The sequence below is a fragment of the Hyla sarda genome, chromosome 7 (assembly GCF_029499605.1).
Source record: "Hyla sarda isolate aHylSar1 chromosome 7, aHylSar1.hap1, whole genome shotgun sequence".
In the NCBI taxonomy this organism is placed as follows: domain Eukaryota; kingdom Metazoa; phylum Chordata; class Amphibia; order Anura; family Hylidae; genus Hyla; species Hyla sarda.
The window spans coordinates 45965232-45985930 of NC_079195.1; the positions used below are offsets into that span (position 1 = coordinate 45965232).

The 20699-nt window shown below is 41.1% G+C and overlaps 2 protein-coding genes across 2 annotated transcripts in view; one reads left to right on the plus strand and one right to left on the minus strand.

Annotated features, from left to right (window-relative positions):
• DOCK1 (dedicator of cytokinesis 1) overlaps positions 1 to 20699 on the plus strand; it is a 439672-nt gene that overhangs the window by 214963 nt on the left and 204010 nt on the right. The gene's annotated exons all lie outside the window — the stretch shown is intronic.
• Positions 1 to 20699, minus strand: part of INSYN2A (inhibitory synaptic factor 2A) — a 71801-nt gene that overhangs the window by 16134 nt on the left and 34968 nt on the right. The window contains exon 4 of the mRNA XM_056528889.1: positions 514 to 585. Within this exon, the coding sequence (XP_056384864.1) occupies positions 514 to 585 (72 nt within the window). The remainder of the gene's footprint in view (positions 1 to 513; positions 586 to 20699) is intronic.

Consider the following 20699-nt stretch of genomic DNA (forward strand, 5'->3'; position numbering starts at 1 on the left):
AAATAACCAATAACCAATCCTACAATACCTTTATTGTTCTGGTTGTTTATTTTGAGCCACAGTTTTAGCCAGTGGCTACACAGTGTGTGAAATTTTATTTTACTTATTTGATTTAGATTTTTATTTATTTATTACTATGAATTAACTTGTTTATTTTATTTTACTAGTTTATTACTTATCTCTAAAGGGAATCCAAATGATGATATTTTGGCTGCCTTCCTATTGCATATGAATTGACAGAGCTCCCACTGAGCTCATTGACTGTATGTGTATGTGTATGCAATGAGCGACCTCTAGTGGTTATTGACACAGGACAAATTGTTAAAATTTTACTTGCATGGGAAACAATACACTTTAGGAAATGTTGCTTATCACTTTAAAAACCCTTTTAAAACACTCAAAAGCCATGTTATTAAAACAATTTCTGTTAAAAAATAAATTTATACAATGAATTATAAATATTGCTGCAAATAGCAGGTAACCAGATATAGCAATAAAGTAGTGATATTTTACCTGTATATGATACATGCGCTGTTCCTACATGTGTCACAGTTTGCTGTATCTTGGCCAGTCCGATATGACAGTCTATAAAAAAAAAAAAAAATATTGCAAAATCAACATGCAGTTTAAAAAAAAAAAAAAAAATGTGTCTTCAAGGTTTGTGTAGTTTTCGGACATTAAAGAATGTGTAGAAATGTGAAAGATTTTTATGGATTGACCTCCCATCCTTCAGTTGGAGGATTTTACACGGGATCCATCTTAAGGACTTACATGATGTAATCTGAAATCTGCATCAAGTGCATGGACATTAATGCAGATTTCACAGAAATTCTTCCCAATTAGGATAACCCTGCACCAGTTACATTAGGGATAGCCTCTATACGAGGAAGATACATATTGCACAGAAAGTAAGAGCTGGGAGCTGCATCTATAGACATTTAGCAATAAATATATGAAGCTTCTTTTTAATGAACTGGCTAAATAATAACATTATATATATATATATATATATATATATATATATATATATTATATATATATATATATATAATATATATATATATATATATATATAATCTGGGGTCCCCAGCATCTTTTGCCTTTTTTTTTTTCTTCCAACTAAACTCTGTATGTAGCAGTACAACACAGTCTTATTCGTGTGAGTTTGTCAGGGAAATACCAAGATGAAGTTTTATTCTTTTCATTGGTGAGGCTCCTAGTGGGCGGTCTCCCAAAGATCAGAAGGGATGACCTATGTAATCAGTAGGCCATTATACCTCTGAGAAAATGTTCCTTATAAGGTGAGTTTACGGGTGAGGAGACAGACTGACATTTTTCTGGATTTACCCTAAAAACAAGGGCTTATGTACACTACAGAATCTTCACCCAGAGATTCCATCTGTAACAGGCACCAACAGAACAAGCCGGTGCTAGGGGCACACAGAATTGTGCCGTCTCCATAGATGGTAATGCATTTCCAAGTGGTCTCTATGGAAAGAATGAACCGGTTCATTCTTTTGGCGGAGTCTGGGATCCAGAAGTTCCACTGAGGAACATTCACTGCGGGAATTCTGTAGTCTATATGGTGAAGCAGAATACAATGGGAGGCTTCTGCTCTTTATTTTCCACAGCGGAACTCCCGCTTAGAAATTATGCGGTGTGAATGGGCCCTAATTGTAATGGTCTTCAATGAGATTACGAACTGTAGCTTATAACGGGCAACAATATAATGAATTTAATTACTCAACATGTATGAGTCTAGTTCTCCTCTTGGAACAAGTCTATTCTTCCTTTCATGTCCAACAACCAACATTTCTGAAGAGTATGAATCCTTCTGGGAGAGTCAACACTACAGAGGTGACCTGACTTTATTGGATTTACCCCTCTCTTTGTACCAGGTAGTAATAATTAAGTAGATCTATCTGATCTAGGTGACCAGCATCAGAGAACACTATAATTGCTTGGGGGCGAAGCTGGAGTATGGATCAGTGCTGCCTGACCCAAAACATAGCTATTAAATTCCCTATGCTACTGTTGGCCTTTCTTTTTATTCGCTTCTGAAGCAGAGGCCCGTTCTACTTCTGAAGGCGTTTTATCCTTCATACTACAAAAGGAAACCTCTTTGGAGCAAGGCATGGTCTTCCAAGTGATACCAGGGTAACATGTGCTGCAAGCGATAACTTAACAGATGGTAGATTGGATCTTTGTTTCTTTCTCTTACCTCTACATATAAAAAGCCTTCATCTTACATTCACTGTTATCTATAAATTTCACCAATATCCAATTTACTTACTGGAAGATTTTAACTTCTACTATGTTCTTGCCCAGAAAGGAACTTTTAGTGTGTCAGGGGTTTCAGGAAATATGACACTTTGGGTACTTGGGATGGTTTTCACATTGTTGGCATGCATAGATTAAATTAGAAATCTAAAGCCTAAAATTCATACTGAATACAATATCCATATACCTTCTGAAAGTAGACACCTGACATATTGTCAGATTACTTTTAGCATTTTCTATACACAAATACATCCATGCAATTTTGCACCACAAGGTTATGTTTTGCAAAAAAACATGACTGTAGTTAAGTCAGCTAGAAGTAAGTCAGAAGTTCGAAAGCTAGACACACAATTTCTCCTAAAAATAAAAGTTAAAGATGTGCAATGGCCATTCATATTACTTATCCCCATGTCTTCTAATCTTTATGAGATTACTAGAACTGGGTAAACCAAAAGTTTAGCTTTATGCCTGAAATATAAAAAATATGTACCAATTAAAAGAATACTCTCCTTTAAAATGTGCCCCCCCCCACCAAACACATATAGGTCTAAAATATATTTAAAAAAAAATCTTACTATTACTGTTGTCTTGACATGCCAAGTAACTTTGACGGATGGATATTAAACTAACTAATACATTTGTGTCCACACATCCCTGCAGAGTCTTAGGCTACATTCACAGCACATTTTTGCAATACAGTTCCCGTATATGTTTTCAATTTGAAAACCGTATGGAACCGTATTAAAAGCCGTATGCCAAACGATGCATCTGGTTGCATCCATTTTTGTGTCTTGTACGGTTTTGTCAGTTTTTTTTCCATATCCAAAACCGTAGCCTACCATGGTTTTTGGTCCGGGTGAAAAACCATATTGAAACCGTTTTTTGTTTTGAATGTTTTTTTTTTTTTTTTTTACATGGGAGTCAATAGGAACCATAGAGAATCATATGTGCGTATGGTTCCATCTGGTTTGCACATACAGTTTTTGAATTTGCACAGTTTTTCTTGGAATTTCAATAAAAAAATTTTATTCATAATGAAGTGAAAAGTTAAAAACAAATTTATTTTTTATTTAAATGGATGCAACCGGATATCATTTTTCAACCCGTATACGGGTAAAAATTTGTACACACATTTTGATACAGTTTAGTCAGGTTTTGAGGAATCTGTTTTTCATCAAAAACCTGATACGGGAACTGTAATGCAAAAATTAGTTGTGAATGCACCCGAAGACACAAAAAGTAAAAAAAAATTATAGATCAAGGTATGTAGGGTTTGTGTATATTACCAAAATCTAAATCAACCACAGCTAGTGCTCTTAAAAACATTGAGGCAATGGTCACACAATATTTGGCCTTCATCGACAAATGTGATTTAAAATGTCATGTATCTTAACATTAAAACCACCTGCCTAAGGGCTCGTCCACACTGCAGACATTACGCTGGCAGAATTCCACTGCAGGAATCCGCATACAGCAGAGTCCTATTGTTTTCCATGTGATTTGCCGCTTCGTTCAGACTTAGGCTCTGACCTGTTGAGGCCTAAACTCCTTAAGAAGGTTTCCGGTAGTATCTGACACCAAGACATTATCAGCAGGTAAGTTGTGAGGTGCAGCCTCCATGGATCAGACTTTTTTCCTCCAATAACCTGCTGACAGGTCTGTTTTAACTTTTTTACTTGACATGATCTCTTGATAGCATATTTCATACGCTGCTATACTTTTGCATTGCATTGTTTTATGCCAGTCAGCATAACCCTCACTATCCTCCTACTTGGCCCAGTCTCTCGTAGGTGTAAAAAGAGGACCCCCAGCTACCACAACAATGCATTAATGATTGAATCTCTAGGGGCTGTTGAGGAGACTACCTTTCCCCTCCATCTAGCCACTTAAATGCAGCAGTCCCTGTCAAGGGGTCAAATGGCATGGCCTTATAGACATGTAACCATAGCAGGCCTTTATTAGGTCCCACTCTGCTCTAACAGCCTATTGGAACCCCACGGTCACATTCTTGGGGTGCCACTTGGGTAACAGAGATAGCCTTTTACCTCGCAATTACGGTACTGTTGAATAAAGTGTCAAGGGTTTGATATTTGATTCATTACTTTTATTCAAATGAGCCACTTAACATTCTCATTGTAACAATATGGGGTTCATTTCACACACCCTGGGCTGGGTATGACAACCAGCACCATTCATATCAATGTCCACATCCTAACAGACATGGATGCTGCGAGTTATGTATGAACATTGCTGCAACTGGGGATTTAGATCAGCACAACATCATTACAGCAAGCCTTAATCCAGTGTTTTCCAAACAGTGTGCCTCCAGCTGTTGCAAAACTACAACTTCCAGCATTCCAGGACAGCCAAAGGCTGTCCTGGCATGCTGGGAATTGTAGTTTTGAATCAGCTAGAGGCACACTGTTTGGAAAAAACTTTGTGTATCAAAGCCTCAAGTATTTTTATATACACATCTGGCGCCCCTTTAGATAAGTTTAAGCAATCTTCCATGTGGACCAGTGGTTTTCAAGTCATGGCATCCTATTTTTTCCGATTACTATAATTTTCTGTAACGTTCTCGTCTGCTTAAGTGAATCCAGTGTTTTTAACAGGATACACATTTTTTATTTTATTCTACACAAATTTTGCCAGGTACAATAAAGTATTGGTAAAACCTTAAAATTTCAATTTTATTTAACAAAATGACTCCAGAATATACAGAATGGCCTTTTTTTTTATTTATTTTTTCTTCTTCTTACATGCAGAAAGGAAACAGTGGCAGGTCTGGAAAATGCATCCCCCAGTGATGGATTTACTTGTCAGAGAGGCAGCATCACCCGCCAGAGATTTGCATTTGTTTGCTGTGACATTGGTTAGACATCTGATAGGGTCAGAGTCAGTGGGAGGTGCTTAAAGCCTTCTGTAACTATCCTGGAGACAGTGATGGAGGGGCAATTGTTTAGCAGTGAAGTCATTATTTAAATATGGGAAATTAGTTTTATTCTTTCCATCGCATACTAATACAGTGATTTAAATGGGCATTGTCAGATATAAAAACTTTTTATATGTTGTACATCTTGGCTAAACAATAGTTTTTTTCTAATATACTTTAATTTTTATTTTTTTTAAATCACATTTTATTAAAGAAAACTGCCTCTGAAAATCCCACCACTAGGGGTCTCCGTACCTCCTGGGACTCTGATGAGTCCGACAGCAGCATGAGCGTATCCAAGGGTCATGGACATAAGATGGCTGATTGACAAGCTGCAGGGGGAACACAGCCTGCAGCAACACTGCTGTAACCTAAAGTTTTACCAAACGTGTCTCCAGCTGTTGAAAAACTACGACTCCAAACATGCATGGACATTCAAAAGATGTCTGGGCATGCTGGGAGTTGTAGTTTTGCAAAAGCTGTAGGCACACAACTGAAGGCAACATTGCTGCAAAAAAAAGGTAATACTGTACCTCCAACAATTCCAAAACTACAAGGCCTATAATTCCAGGACTGGCAAAGGATAATACAGATTAACCCCTTAAGGACTGAGCCCTTTTTCACCTTAAGGACTCGGCCATTTTTTGCAATTCTGACCACTGTCACTTTAAACATTAATAACTCTGGAATGCTTTTAGTTATCATTCTGATTCCGAGATTGTTTTTTCGTGACATATTCTACTTTAACTTAGTGGTAAAATTTTGTGGTAACTTGCATCCTTTCTTGGTGAAAAATCCCAAAATTTGATGAAAAATTTGAAAATTTTGCATTTTTCTAACTTTGAAGCTCTCTGCTTGTAAGGAAAATGGATATTCAAAATAATTTTTTTTTTTATTCACATATACAATATGTCTACTTTATATTTGCATCATAAAATTGATGAGTTTTTACTTTTGGAAGACACCAGAGGGCTTCAAAGTTCCGCAGCAATTTTCCAATTTTTCACAAAATTTTGAAACTCGCTTTTTTTCAGGGACCAGTTCAGGTTTGAAGTGGATTTGAAGGGTCTTCATATTAGAAATACCCCATAAATGACCCCATTATAAAAACTGCACCCCCGAAAGTATTCAAAATGACATTCAGTAAGCGTTTTAACCCTTTAGGTGTTTCACAGGAATAGCAGCAAAGTGAAGGAGAAAATACACAATCTTCATTTTTTACACTCGCTTGTTCTTGTAGACCCATTTTTTGCATTTTTGCAAGGGGTAAAAAGGAGAAAATTTTTACTTGTATTTGAAACCCAATTTCTCTCGAGTAAGGACATACTTCATATTTCTATGTTAATTGTTCGGCGGGCGCAGTAGAGGGCTCAGAAGGGAAGGAGCGTCAAATGGTTTTTGGGGGGCATGTCACCTTTAGGAAGCCCCTATGGTGCCAGAACTGCAAAAAACCCCACATGGAATACCATTTTGGAAACTAGACCCCTCAGGGAACGTAACAAGGGGTAATGTGAACCTTAATACCCCACAGGTGATTCACGACTTTTGCATATGTAAAAAAAAAAAAAAAATTTTTTTACCTAAAATGCTTGGTTTCCCTAAAGTTTTACATTTTTAAAAAGGGTAATAGCAGAAAATACACCCCAAAATTTGAAGCCCAATTTCTCCCGATTCAGAAAACACCCCATATGGGGGTGAAAAGTGCTCTGCTGGCGCACTACAGGTCTCAGAAGAGAAAGAGTCACATTTGGCTTTTTTGAAGGAAATTTTGCGCTGGGGGCATGCCACATTTAGGAAGCCCCTATGGTGCCAGGACCGCAAAAAATACCCACATGGCATACCATTTTGGAAACTAGACCCCTCGGGGAACGTAACAAGGGGTTAAGTGAACCTTAATACCCCACAGGCGTTTCACGACTATTGCATATGTAAAAAAAAATAAAAAAATGTACCTAAAATGCTTGGTTTCCCAAAAAATTTACATTTATACAAAGGGTTAAAGCAGAAAATACCCCCCAAAATTTGAAGCCCAATTTCTCCCGATTCAGAAAACACCCCATATGGGGGTGAAAAGTGCTCTGCTGGCGCACTACAGGTCTCAGAAGAGAAGGAGTCACATTTGGCTTTTTGAAAGCAAATTTTGCTCTGGGGGCATGCCACATTTAGGAAGCCCCTATGGTGCCAGGACCGCAAAAAATACCCACATGGCATACCATTTTGGAAACTAGACCCCTCGGGGAACGTAACAAGGGGTTAAGTGAACCTTAATACCCCACAGGCGTTTCACGACTATTGCATATGTAAAAAAAATAAAAATAATTTTACCTAAAATGCTTCTTTTCCAAAAAACTTTACATTTTTAAAAAGGGTAAAAGCAGAAAATACCCCCCAAAATTTGAAGCCCAATTTCTCCCGAGTACGGCGATACCCCATATGTGACCCTTAACTGTTGCCTTGAAATACGACAGGGCTCCAAAGTGAGAGCGCCATGCGCATTTGAGGCCTAAATTAGGGATTGCATAGGGGTGGACATAGGGGTATTCTACGCCAGTGATTCCCAAACAGGGTGCCTCCAGCTGTTGCAAAACTCCCAGCATGCCTGGACAGTCAACGGCTGTTCGACAATACTGGGAGTTGTTGTTTTTGCAACAGCTGGAGGCTCCGTTTTGGAAACCATGGCGTACCAGATGTTTTTCATTTTTATTGGGGAGGGGAGGGGGGTTGTATAGGGGTATGTGTATACGTAGTGTTTTTTACTTTTTATTTTATTTTTTGTGGTAGTGTAGTGTAGTGTTTTTAGGGTACAGTCGCACGGGCGGGGGTTCACAGTAGTTTCTCGCTGGCAGTTTGAGCTGTTGCAGAAAATTAGCTGCAGCTCAAACTTGCAGCCCGATACCTACTGTAATCCTCCGCCCATGTGAGTGTACCCTGTACATTCACATTGGGGGGGACCTCCAGCTGTTGCAAAACTAAAACTCCCAGCATGCGCTGACAGACTGTACATGCTGAGAGTTTTAGTTTTGCAACAGCTGTAGGCACACTGGTTATGTATCACGGAGTTTGTGACCTTACTCAGTGTTTCAAAACCAGTGTGCCTCCAGCTGTTGCAAAACTACAACTCCCAGCATGTACGGTGCATGGTGTAAGGTGACTGCTGGGAGTTGTAGTTTGCAACTGCTGGAGGCACACCGGTCGTGAAACACTGAGTTAGGTAAAAAAAAAAAAACTCTAAGTTTCACAACCAGTGTGCCTTCAGCTGTTGCAAAACTACAACTCTCAGCAGTCACCGACAGCAAACGGGCATGCTGGGAGTTGTAGTTATGCAACCAGCAGATGCACCACTACAACTCCCAGCATGCACTTTAGCTGTTTGTGCAAGCTGGGAGTTGTAGTTATACAACAGTTGAAGGTACACTTTTCCATAGAAATAATGTGCCTCCAGCTGTTGCAAAACCATAAGTCCCAGCATGCCCATAAGGGAATTCTGGGAGTTGTGGTGGTCTGCCTCCTGCTGTTGCATAACTACAGCTCCCAGCATGCCCTTTTTGCATGCTGGGAGCTGTTGCTAAGCAACAGCAGGAGGCTGTCACTCACCTCCTGCTGTTGCTTCATCGCTGGACTGTCCCTCGCCGCCGCCGTCGCTCCTGGGGCCCCGATCCCAACATGGACGCCGGGGATCGGGGTCCCCAGCACCCGGGGTCGTCTTCCCGCACCCGCTCACGTCCTCCGGAAGAGGGGCGGAGCGGGTGCGGGAGTGACGCCCGCAGCAGGCGCCCTGATTGGTCGGCCGGTAATCCGGCCGACGAATCAGGGCGATCGTGAGGTGGCATCAGTGCCACCTCACCCCTGCAGGCTCTGGCTGTTCGGGGCCGTCAGAGACGGCCCCGAACAGCCAGTAATTCCGGGTCATCGGGTCACTGGAGACCCGATTGACCCGGAATCCCCGCAGATCGCTGGACTGAATTGTCCAGCGATCTGCGGCGATCGCCGACATGGGGGGGCATAATGACCCCCCTGGGCGATATGCCAGGATGCCTGCTGAACGATTTCAGCAGGCATCCGGCTCCGGTCCCCAACCGGCTAGCGGTGGGGGCCGGAATTCCCACGGGCGTATGGATACGCCCTGCGTCCTTAAGGACTCGGGATGCAGGGCGTATCCATACGCCCTGCGTCCTTAAGAGGTTAATGACATAGGAACAGAGAATGTATGCATAAAAAAAAAAAAAAAACTGTACTTTTAGCACTAAACCTTTGCAGCCCTGCTTGTCCTCAGTGTACAGAGCCCTGCTTGTCCTCAGTGTACAGAACCCTGCTTGCCCTCGGTGCACAGAGCCCTGCTTGCCCTCAGTGTACAGAGCCCTGCTTGTCCTCAGTTTACAGAGCCCTGCTTGTCCTCAGTGTACAGAGCCCTGCTTGTCCTCAGTGTACAGAGCCCTGCTTGTCCTCAGTGTACAGAGCCCTGCTTGTCCTCAGTGTACAGAGCCCTGCTTGTCCTCAGTGTACAGAGCCCTGCTTGTCCTCAGTGTACAGAGCCCTGCTTGTCCTCAGTGTACAGAGCCCTGCTTGTCCTCAGTGTACAGAGCCCTGCTTGTCCTCAGTGTACAGAGCCCTGCTTGTCCTCAGTGTACAGAGCCCTGCTTGTCCTCAGTGTACAGAGCCCTGCTTGTCCTCAGTGCACAGAGCCCTGCTTGTCCTCAGTGCACAGAGCCCTGCTTGTCCTCTGCACTGGGGACAAGCGGGGCTCTGCTCTCTGGGGACAAGCGGGGCTCTGCTCTCTGGGGACAAGCGGGGCACTGCGCACTGGGGACAAGCAGGGTTCTGTGCACTGAGGCTCTGGGACATGCTCCCAGATCACACAGCAGGATGATTCACAAGCAAGGAGCCTGCTTGTCCTGCCCACACTTCCTGTAATTTGAGACACATAGGACAGCATTACCCACCACCCACCCAAAAAGTGGTGGAAAGGGGCAAGGTGGTACTACACCTAGTACCCCAGCATACTTTAAGGGTGTGTTCATACGGGCAGATTCCTGGGCTTGTTTCCACTGTGAGTTATGATTGGGGGCGGGCTGTCTATGACAAAATTTGAGCTGCAGAAAATCTATTGCAGACCTGTGACAGATTTTGCACAGTGTAAATTCCGCAGCTGGAAATCTACTGTGGAGAGCCAAACTCCAAGTTGAAAACAGGCCCAGGAATCGGCCTGTGGGAATGCACTCGAACACGGTTTTCTTTGAAGAGCTGCAGTGAGAAATCCTGTCACTATTTCATCTGTGACTGTGACAGATTCTAGTCTGACAATCTGGCATTTGTTTCCTGCCTAGCACTGTAATATAATTTGGTCTTTCACAAAATCAGACAACTGAATAATTTTATTCCAGCAATTAAAAAAAAATATATATAAATACTAGCCAACATTCCCAGTTTTGGTAGGAAGATCCTACAAAGGGGATTTTGGGGGCATTCCCGGAGATGAATCCTAAAGGTGGCCATACGTTTTCAGTAACAGTTGTCTGGCTGTTTGACCTACAGTTATCTTTTCCAACATCCCTGTACATTTGAACGTTCTTGTGTTCTCTATGAAGAGGGGAGGTGTAAGCCAAAAAAAAAAGGTTTGGGCAGCGAGAATCCAACACACCCGACCCATGTTTCCTCCGACATAATCTGTCAAAATCAGGAGGTTGCCATGCACCATAGTCAAATGAACTACTTAGGTTTTCCAACTTTGGCAATACAGTGATCCCTCAATTTACAATGGCCTCAACATACAATGGTATTTTCTGGACCATTGTAACTTGAAACCAGACTCAACATACAATGCTACGGACAGTCCAGATCTGTGATACCTGTCACAACTGGAGGAACTGACCAATCAGAATGGCCATTTTACTGGTAAATCTCCTGTATCACTGAAGTGCATGCACTGACTGGCTGTCTGGTAGCGCCCCCTACAGTACAGGGAGGAACTACAGGTTCCGTACTACTACTCCTTACCTGTGCCAGGGTTAGCTGCTCCTTTGGACACCAAATAAGGGCGGCTCCATTTGGGACACTGTGTACTGTATAGGACCCTGAAGAAGCTCCTGTCCTCTACATAAACCATTGTTTATGTCCGTTGGCTGTCCGGGCATGCTGGGAGTTGTAGTTTTGCAATAGCTGGAGGCACCCTGGTTGGGAAACACTGACATAGACAGTGATTTAAAGCTCCAGCAGCTCTTTCTTACTTTTATATATAAGGATTTGCTTTATCTGTATTAGTTATCTATTTATTTTTCTTTAATCCTCACTTTTTCCTTTTTTCCGGATGACATTTTGGGGCTTCAGAACCAATTACCAGGTTTCCATAGATTTATGATCTCAACATACAATGGTTTCAACATACAATGGTTGTCCCAGAACCAATTAATATTGTAACTTGAGGGACCACTGTATAAATGTTTCCTAGTATGAAATAAAAAAAAGTTCTAGTCACACAGTTTGTGTTGACATTTTAGATGGGTCTTTCTTTCCGAAAGCTCTTTATCCTTACAAGTGAGTTTTTATATACTTGTCTGACTATAAGCAACAATCCTGTGTCTATCAAGTCATCTTGGTGCTGTATTCAATTACATTTTACTAATTAAGGGTGAGTTCACACTATAAAATTCATTCTTTTTAAAGATCCGTTTGATGTTCCGTTATGAAAACCCTGAAAATGGGCCATTAAACGTCCGTTAGAAAATCCCATTATAGTCTATGGGATTTTTACATTATCCGTTTTAATCCGTTATAGTTCGTTATTAATAACGGACGTTATTTTGTGACTTGAGAATAAACGGAAGAAATAGGCTATTTAAAATCTACGTAAAAGATGGTTGCTTTGACATATGCTCTGTATGACATGTGCTATGTCTGTGAATTTGTAATCTGCTCTATGAATGCCTAACCTAGTTATAACAAGTAAAGTATCCACAATGGACCTTCAGGTAATGTCTAGTTTTCAGTCCACTACTGAATGAACAGGGCTTCTGAGTAGAGATGAGCAAACTTACAGTAAATTCGATTCGTCACGAACTTCTCGGCTCGGCAGTTGATGACTTATCCTGCATAAATGAGTTCAGCTTTCCGGGGCTCCGGTGGGCTGGAAAAGGTGGATACAGTCCTAGGAAAGTCTCCTAGGACTGTATCCACCTTTTCCAGAGCACCTGAAAGCTGAACTAATTTACGCAGGAAAAGTCATCAACTGCCGAGCCGAGAAGTTCGTGACGAATCGAATTTACTGTAAGTTCGCTCATCTCTACTTCTGAGCTTATAAGGATAAATGTATGGACCATAGGGGAATCTCCATTCTGGAAGGTTAATTTGACATCTAGTGGGATGGATGAGGAATCTATAGTTTCATTTACGCCTTGAAATAAATTGTCATTTATCTGATTAATGCGTGTACTCATACTATAGAACTTAATATCTACCAAATGGTAGAGACTTCAGGGCAGCTCCGTGGAGACATATTGCTCAGACCAGTGTATTCCAAATAGTGTCTCTATAGCAATTGCAAAACTACCACCCCTAGCCGAAGTCTATGCGATCATGCTGAGAACTGTAGTTTCGCAACAGCTGGAGACGCACTGTTTGAAAAACACTGGCTTAGACAGAAGATTATACAAGGATGGAAGGGGAAACTGCAAAAAAGGAACCTGTTCCTCTATGCCATTCAGATCAACCTATTAGATTCATAACATTCTGCTCAGAAGTGTGTGTGTGTGAGAGAGGGAGGGAAAGAGACAGAAATAAAGAAACAAAATATGCAGTACTATCAAACCTAATAAGGTGCAGCAGGTGCCAGCGTCCAAAAAACCGGATCAAGGTTTCTCCTTAATATCCACCCAAATGACACAACACTCCAAGGATCCCAAAAAAATTGCATATGAAGGAATAAATACAAGTTTTTTTTTGGTTCCTTGGAGTGCTGTGTCGTTTGGGTGTGTGTGTGTGTGTGTATATATATATATATATATATATATATATATATATATATATATGAAGGATGCCGCAGCACACGGAAGGTTCAAGTGTATGAACAGTGGTTTATTCCATGATAATACAAGTTAGCAACGTTTCTGCTGCCAATTAAGCCTTTGTCAAGCCAAAGGCAAATGCTGCATTGGCAGCAGAAACGTTGCTAACTTGTATTATCATGGAATAAACCACTGTTCATACACTTGAACCTTCCGTGTGCTGCGGCATCCTTCCTAGATGTCCAACTTGCCTTGACCGGGGCTCCACTCGCTGCTTGCACCGCTATCATACTACTGTGGGACGTGCTGCTCTACCTTCTCTTGTGCTATATATATATATGTATATATATATATATATATATATATATATATATATATATATATAATGTCCAACTCTATGGAAACCTGGTAATTGGTTCTGAAGCCCCAAAATGTCATTCAAAAATAGGAAAAAGTGAGGATAAAAAAAAAATAAGTAAATAACTAATACAGATAAAGCAAGTAAGAAAGATCTGCTGGGAGCTGTAATCACTGTCTATGGAGAGGACAGGAGCTTCTTCATGGTCCCGTACAGTACACACAATGTCCTAAAACCTGGTGTCCAAAGGAGCAGCTAACAGTGGCACAGGTAAAGAGTAGTACAGAACTTGTAATACCTCCCTGTACTGTAGGGGGCGCTACCAGACAGAAATTCAGTGCATACACTTCAGTAATACAGGTGTTTTACCAGTGAAATGTCCATTCTAATTGGTCAGTTCTTCCGGCCATTGACATGTTTTGAGGTCTGAACTGTCCGTAGCCTTGTATGTTGAGTCTGGTTTCAAGTTACAATTGTCCAGAAAAGACCATTTGTATGTTGAAACTATTTTATGTTGAGGCCATTGTAAGTTGAGGGATCACTGTGTGTGTATATATCTATCTATCTATCTATCTATATCTCCAACTTTAAAACCATCCTGTCTGATATACATGGCTCATGTGGAACCAGTTTTCTCTGGCTGCTTGAGCTGCCCCCACCCTCCTGCTCTGTGAGTAGAGAGAAGTTCAGTGTGTGACTGGCAGACACCATACACACGTCCCATGTCTCAGCACTAAATGGAGCATGGCTCATCAGTGCAGGGCAGAAACCATGTGGTCTGTGTCTCTCAGGAGGGTGGGAGCTGCTTTCAGAGAGGGATTTGGACAGAGACATAGTGGATGGCTAGATAATGTCATTCCCTCACTTCATGCATGTTATTGACGACCAAAGAGGGGAAACTGCTCTATATAGCTAATGAATGATATTTTGACATAAACCAAAATAGGTTGATGAGCAGGAAAGGATGGGCTATGGGTGTAGTTCCCTAGAGTACCTCTTTTAAAGCAGTGTTTAGTTGTACTACTGAAATCTCACATTTCTGCTTGTGCCAGGACCCTGCCTTTTTACTACTTTCTGATGACGTCTCTACACCAGTGTTTTCCAGCTGGTGTGCTTTCTGCTGTTGCAAAAACTACAACTCCCAGCATGCCCGGACATCAACAGCTGGAAGCACACTGGTTGCGAAACACTGCTCAACGCTGCAGCGGTGACACACCTCAGTCAATGATTGTTAGACAGGCACTTCCTATATGTGGGATGGACTCAGAACGGCATTAGCAGCTGGTGCATGCTTATTTATCCCTCACACCCTGACCACTTTTATTCATAAAGATAATGTATGACACAGCCCCTTTAACCCTATGTGGAGGCAGTATTGCAGGCTGTATGCTGAAAGAGAATGAGCAGAGTTTGGGAGAAATTCCGATGGTTCGACACGTAGAATTGATGGGCTTAGGTTTTCTTTGCTGTGGGCTGACATTCCTTGTGGATGCTGAATTATCCATGGCTTTATGAATATTTAAAGGAAACGAGTCTTGTGATGACTACCTTCAGTGCAGCTACACAAACAATACAATTTGTTACTGTCTTGTCTACTGTATTGCTATATGCTACAGAGCGGCGGCGTGCAAAAGTCCACAGTCCTGATAGTTGGAGATTTTCTGTCTCCTGTGCCAGTGAGATTATATATGCACGATATGAAGGTATAGTGTGGAGCATGGGGGAGATTTATCAAAACCTCTTTAGAGGAAGAGTGGTGCAGTTGCCCATAGCAACCAGATTGCTACTTTAATTTCTCAGAAACCTTTTTAAAAATGAAAGGTGCAATCTGGTTGCTATGGGCAACTACACTTATATCCATCTACACAGGTTTAGATAAATCTCCCCTTGGGTTTGAGAGGCACAAATCTCTCTCCGTCACATAAGAACTCTAAATGCTACATGGTATGGATTTTGCATTGGGACCTCTTGTTATGCCTATATCTCTTTGCAGTACAAAGTACTGTGGTCCCTCAAGTTACAATAATTAGCAATTCCAGAACGACCATTGTGGCCCTCATTTACTATTCTAAACCAGACTTCTTTTGTCGTTTTTTTTTTGGCGCATCTTTGTCTGCGCCATGTCGCAGACATTGTGCGCCAGTCTGCGACACGATGCGACATTTTTTCCCGACAGACCCGATGTGGATTCTCCCAAACCCGAAAAAGGGGCGTAACCCGACATTTCTGAGCTTTCCCACGTATTTATAAAGGTTTCCAACCCGAATTTGTTGAATTGTTGTGGATTTTTTCCCGACAACTCAGAGGAGTTGGAAACCAAAACCAACAAAACCCACGTGCGACAAACAGGATGCGACATAATAATAAATACCAGGGGAAAAAAGCAGTCGGGTAAGAAAGCAAGATAGACTTACAACCCGATTTTCTAAGTAAATGAGGGCCTGTATGTTGAAACCATTATATGTTGAGATAGTTACTTAATGGACACCTGTTAATTGGTTCTGAAGCCCCAAAATGTCATCCAAAAATAGGAAAAATTGAGGATTAAAGAAAAAATAGATTTGTAATACAGATAAAGCAAGTCCTTACATATAACAGTAATAAAGTTCTGCTGGGAGCTGTAATCACTGTCTATCTAGAGGACAGGAGCTTCTTCAGGGTCCTGTACAGTACACACAATGGGGGAGATTTATCAAAACCTGTCCAGAGGAAAATTTGCTGAGTTGCCCATAGCGACCAATCAGATCACTTCTTTCATTTTTCAGCAGCCTTTTCGGAAATGAAAGAAGCAATCTGATTGGTTGCTATGGGCAACTCAGCAACCTTTCCTTTAGACAGGTTTTGATAAATCTCCCACCATGTCCGTAGGGAGGCGCCATCAAATAGCCAGTCAGGGCAGGTGTTTTGCTAGTGAAATGCCCATTCTGATTGGTCAGTTCTTCCAGCCATTGACATGTTTTGCAGATCAGGACTGTCTGTACATTGTATGCCGAGTGCGGTTACAATTTACAATGGTCCAGAAAAGACCGAAAATATTGTAACCTAAGGCCATTTTAGGTTGAGAACGTGTTATCAGGTTATTTTTGTAAATTTAAATATTACTGTATATAAAGGGAAAGGGAGTTTAAATTTAAAGTAGAACCTCAAGACTTTTAGGATAGAGTTTTCAGTGATAGTTAATAGACCCCATCATTATGACAAATTGAAGGAAAGCATCAGTAGGAGATACCAACAGATCTGTATCAGTTAGTAGGATTACACCCACTGATTGTTTCTATTAAAGGGGTATTCCAGGATTTTTTTTATTTGACTATGCTACAGGGGCTTTAAAGTTAGTGTAGTTCATATTATAATGCCTGTACCTGTGTATGATGATGATTTCACAATTTGTCTGTGATTTTTGACCCAAAGTTTATTTTTAACAGCATTCAAAATGAGGTTGCAGTGTGGCCCTGAGACATTGTATCATTGTCAGGTGTTCAGAGGAAGCCTGTCCTGCTTCAATGGGTGCAGTGATCGCTGCGTGGGAAGATCATTCTGCAACTAATTGTATTTTTGCAACAGCTGGAGGCACCCTGGTCAGAAAACACTGGTCTTTTGCTTGGAAACAAGGCATCTTGGGACTTGTAGTTTAAGGGAGCAAACTCCAACAGGAAATAGTCAGTTCAAAAAAGATAGCCTCAGCAGTATGGTAATCTCACAACACAGGCATTTATCCCCAAGACAAGCACAGATCCTTCCTAAGAATGTCTATTGCTGTCTGGCAGGTAAGTACAAAAATCACTGTATGGTGAATAACCCCTTTAACTTGTGGGGGGAGAGGTAGTGGCCAGTCTAAAAGCAGGTCATACACTTTATATTACTGTTGGTCAACCCTGCTGGTCTTAGTGGGACCAACTGACCATTTGAAGTCGCTTGTTAATCTATTTTGCCTGAGTTGTTTATGACAACATTTCGAAATATGCTTTACGACAGGACCCATGGACCATAGACAACAATACACTGAAGCTGTCCCATTCAGATGAATTGGAGATGCTACTGGGCATTCTCTGTGACCTTTTCAGAGGTCATCCTAAAGGGAAGGGGATGCTGCTCTTTGCTGTGAATGGTGGCGGATCTAATGTTACCTTTCTACTGGTGTCACCTTTCACTGTACTCATGTCTATGATGAGAAGAAATCCTTTGGCTGTCCAAGCATGTTGGAAGTACTTTTGCAAGAGCTGGAGGCACACTGGTTGGAAAACGCTGGTCTAACCTTTTGAAGACGTTGCCAACAGTAATACACTTGTCTACAAAAGGTGAGGAAAGACCAAGCTCCGGTAAGAGATCCTCAATCTTTTTCTATCAGAGCTTCACGACTAGTATAAATTTGCAGCATTGCCATCTGCTTGCATTGGCCTACCCCTGCCAATAGGTGGAGCTGCTGTTCATTGAGGTGGTGAAGAAGTGATATCTCTCTTTCAAGTTGGCGCTGGACTTTTCACATTAAATAAACTATTTTGCCCTAATGTAAAATGGGTTGTTCACATTAAAAACGGTGCCATTCTTGTCTGTGGGCTGGTGTCAGCCCATTCTGGCTCAGCTCTAGTTACTTAACTGATAAGGGACTGCAATACCCCACTCAGCCCCTTGATTAGAGTCGCTCTGTTGCTAATAAAAAAAAAAAAATCTTTGTAAATATGCATGTTGTGGAACAGCCCTATTCACTTGAATGACAAAGAACTGCTGTACCCCACTTGGCTCTTTGACTAGACTGTTCCTGATAAAATAAAATAAAAATATGCATATTGTGGCCCAGCCCTATTCACTTGAATGACAATGGACTAGAATACCCCACTCAACCCCTTGACTAGAGTAGTGCGGTTTCTGAAAACAAAAATATGTAGGAACTTGTCATGTACACCTGCTTATTTTGAACTAAGAAATTGATAAAGAGACCCAAAATTTAAAACAAAGTTACAGATTTTTATAATCACGTACCGACAACCACAAAAAAAAAAAAAAAAAAAATGCATATTGTGGCTCAGCCCTGTTTACTTAATTGGCAAGGGACTGCATTACCCAACTTCTTGACTAGAGTGGCACTGTTCCTGATAAAAAAAAAAAATAAGAATATATACCGTATATATATATATATATATATATATATATATATATATATATATATATATATTATGCAGGAACTTGTCCTGGACAGACTCCTATTTTTTTTTTTTTATTATGGGTCTCCAGATTCATCACCTAGAGACAATAAATTTGCAAAACAATTTTGGTTCAAAAGTGCATTTAAATTATTTCTAATAACTGTTTTCCGTGCTCCAAATTTTTTTTCTTTTTTTAAAAGCAAATTGTTTCCCCGTTTAAGTCTAGCAGTTTTAATGGTAAATATGCAAAGTGGCTATTGACCTGGAATATTGATGACATCTAGTGCAAAACTTTGCTGCAACCATTAAGGGAGATAATGCCAGTCCACCTCCTATAATACAGAGGTCGTAATTATAGATAAGAGAAATTAAGTGAGTCACAGGCGGGTGAACTGCGCGAGAAGTAGATACATGCACATTAACTCCACATAAACTGGCTTGTGTAAGAAAGACGGAGTATATCTGTATAGGCGGTTGTGCTGTGGGTTTGTTGTAAACAGATCATATAGCTTGTTTATTTATGCTCCTTCTTTACCAATAATACTACAGCTGCAGATAATATACACTGCTCAAAAAAAATTAAGGGAACACTTAAACAACACAACGTAACTCCAAGTCAATCACACTTCTGTGAAATCACACTGTCCACTCAGGAAGAACAATGATAGACAATCAATTTCACATGCTGTTGTGCAAATGGAACAGACAACAGGTGGAAATTATAGGCAGTTAGCAAGACACCCCCCATAAAGGAGTGGTTCTGCAGGTGGTGACCACAGACCACTGCAAGCTGTGGCAAGAAGGTTTGCTGTGTCTGTCAGCGTAGTGTCCAGAGCATGGAGGCACTACCAGGAGACAGGCCAGTACATCAGGAGACGTGGAGGAGGCCAACAACCCAGCAGCAGAACCGCTACCTCCGCCTTTGTGCAAGGAGGAGCAGGAGGAGCACTGCCAGAGCCCTGCAAAATGATCTCCAACAGGCCACAAATGTGCATGTGTCCACTCAAACGGTCAGAAACAGACTCCATGGGGGGGTTGTGTTTACAGCCCACCACCGTTCAGGACATTCCGAATTTTCTAGAGAACACAGATTGACATCCCTCAGGAGACCATCCACCACCTCATCAGGAGCATGTCCAGGCGTTGTAGGGAGGTCATACGGGCACGTGGAGGCCACACACACTACTGAGCCTCATTGTGACTTGTTTTAAGGACATTACATAAAGTTGGATCAGCCTGTAGTGTGGTTTTCCACTTTGATTTTGAGTGACTCCATATCCAGACCTCCATGGGTTGATACATTTGATTTCCATTGATAATTTTTGTGTGATTTTGTTGTCGGCACATTCAACTATGTAAGGACAAAAGTATTTCATATGATTAATTAATTCATTGAGATCTAGGATGTTTTATTTCAGTGTTCCCTTTATTTTTTCTGAGCAGTGTATTATCACACCAATTTAATAAAGGTATTCTTTCCTCTATATCTTATTGTGGTGTGCACTTTCATTTTCTTTGGTGTGACATTATAAATGTACACTATTTACCTACCTTTGAGTAGTGTTTATTTATTTTTTTTGTTTGGTGAAGATAATATATTAGTTAAAGGAAAGGCACAAAATATATATATTTTTTTCATAAATATGGGTTGCATACAGGATTCTCAAATGGCACCACAACAAATATTGGGTCGTGCATGCTATTGCAGCACAGCACCATTGAGCTGTATGGACCTAGCTGCAATTCCACACACAACCTGTGGACAAGTGTGGCAGAGAGTTGTCACATGTTCTAGTACTGTACAACTGTGTTTCCCACCTGGAGTGCCTCCAGCTGTTGCAAAATTACAACTCCACACTTTAGGGACTGCTTTGATTTTTCTACATTTAGTAATATTAATTGTTCTCTAGAGCAGTGTATCCCAACTGAGGCTGAAACAACTAATCGATTATAAAAATAGTTTTCAGCTATTTTCATAATTGATCGGT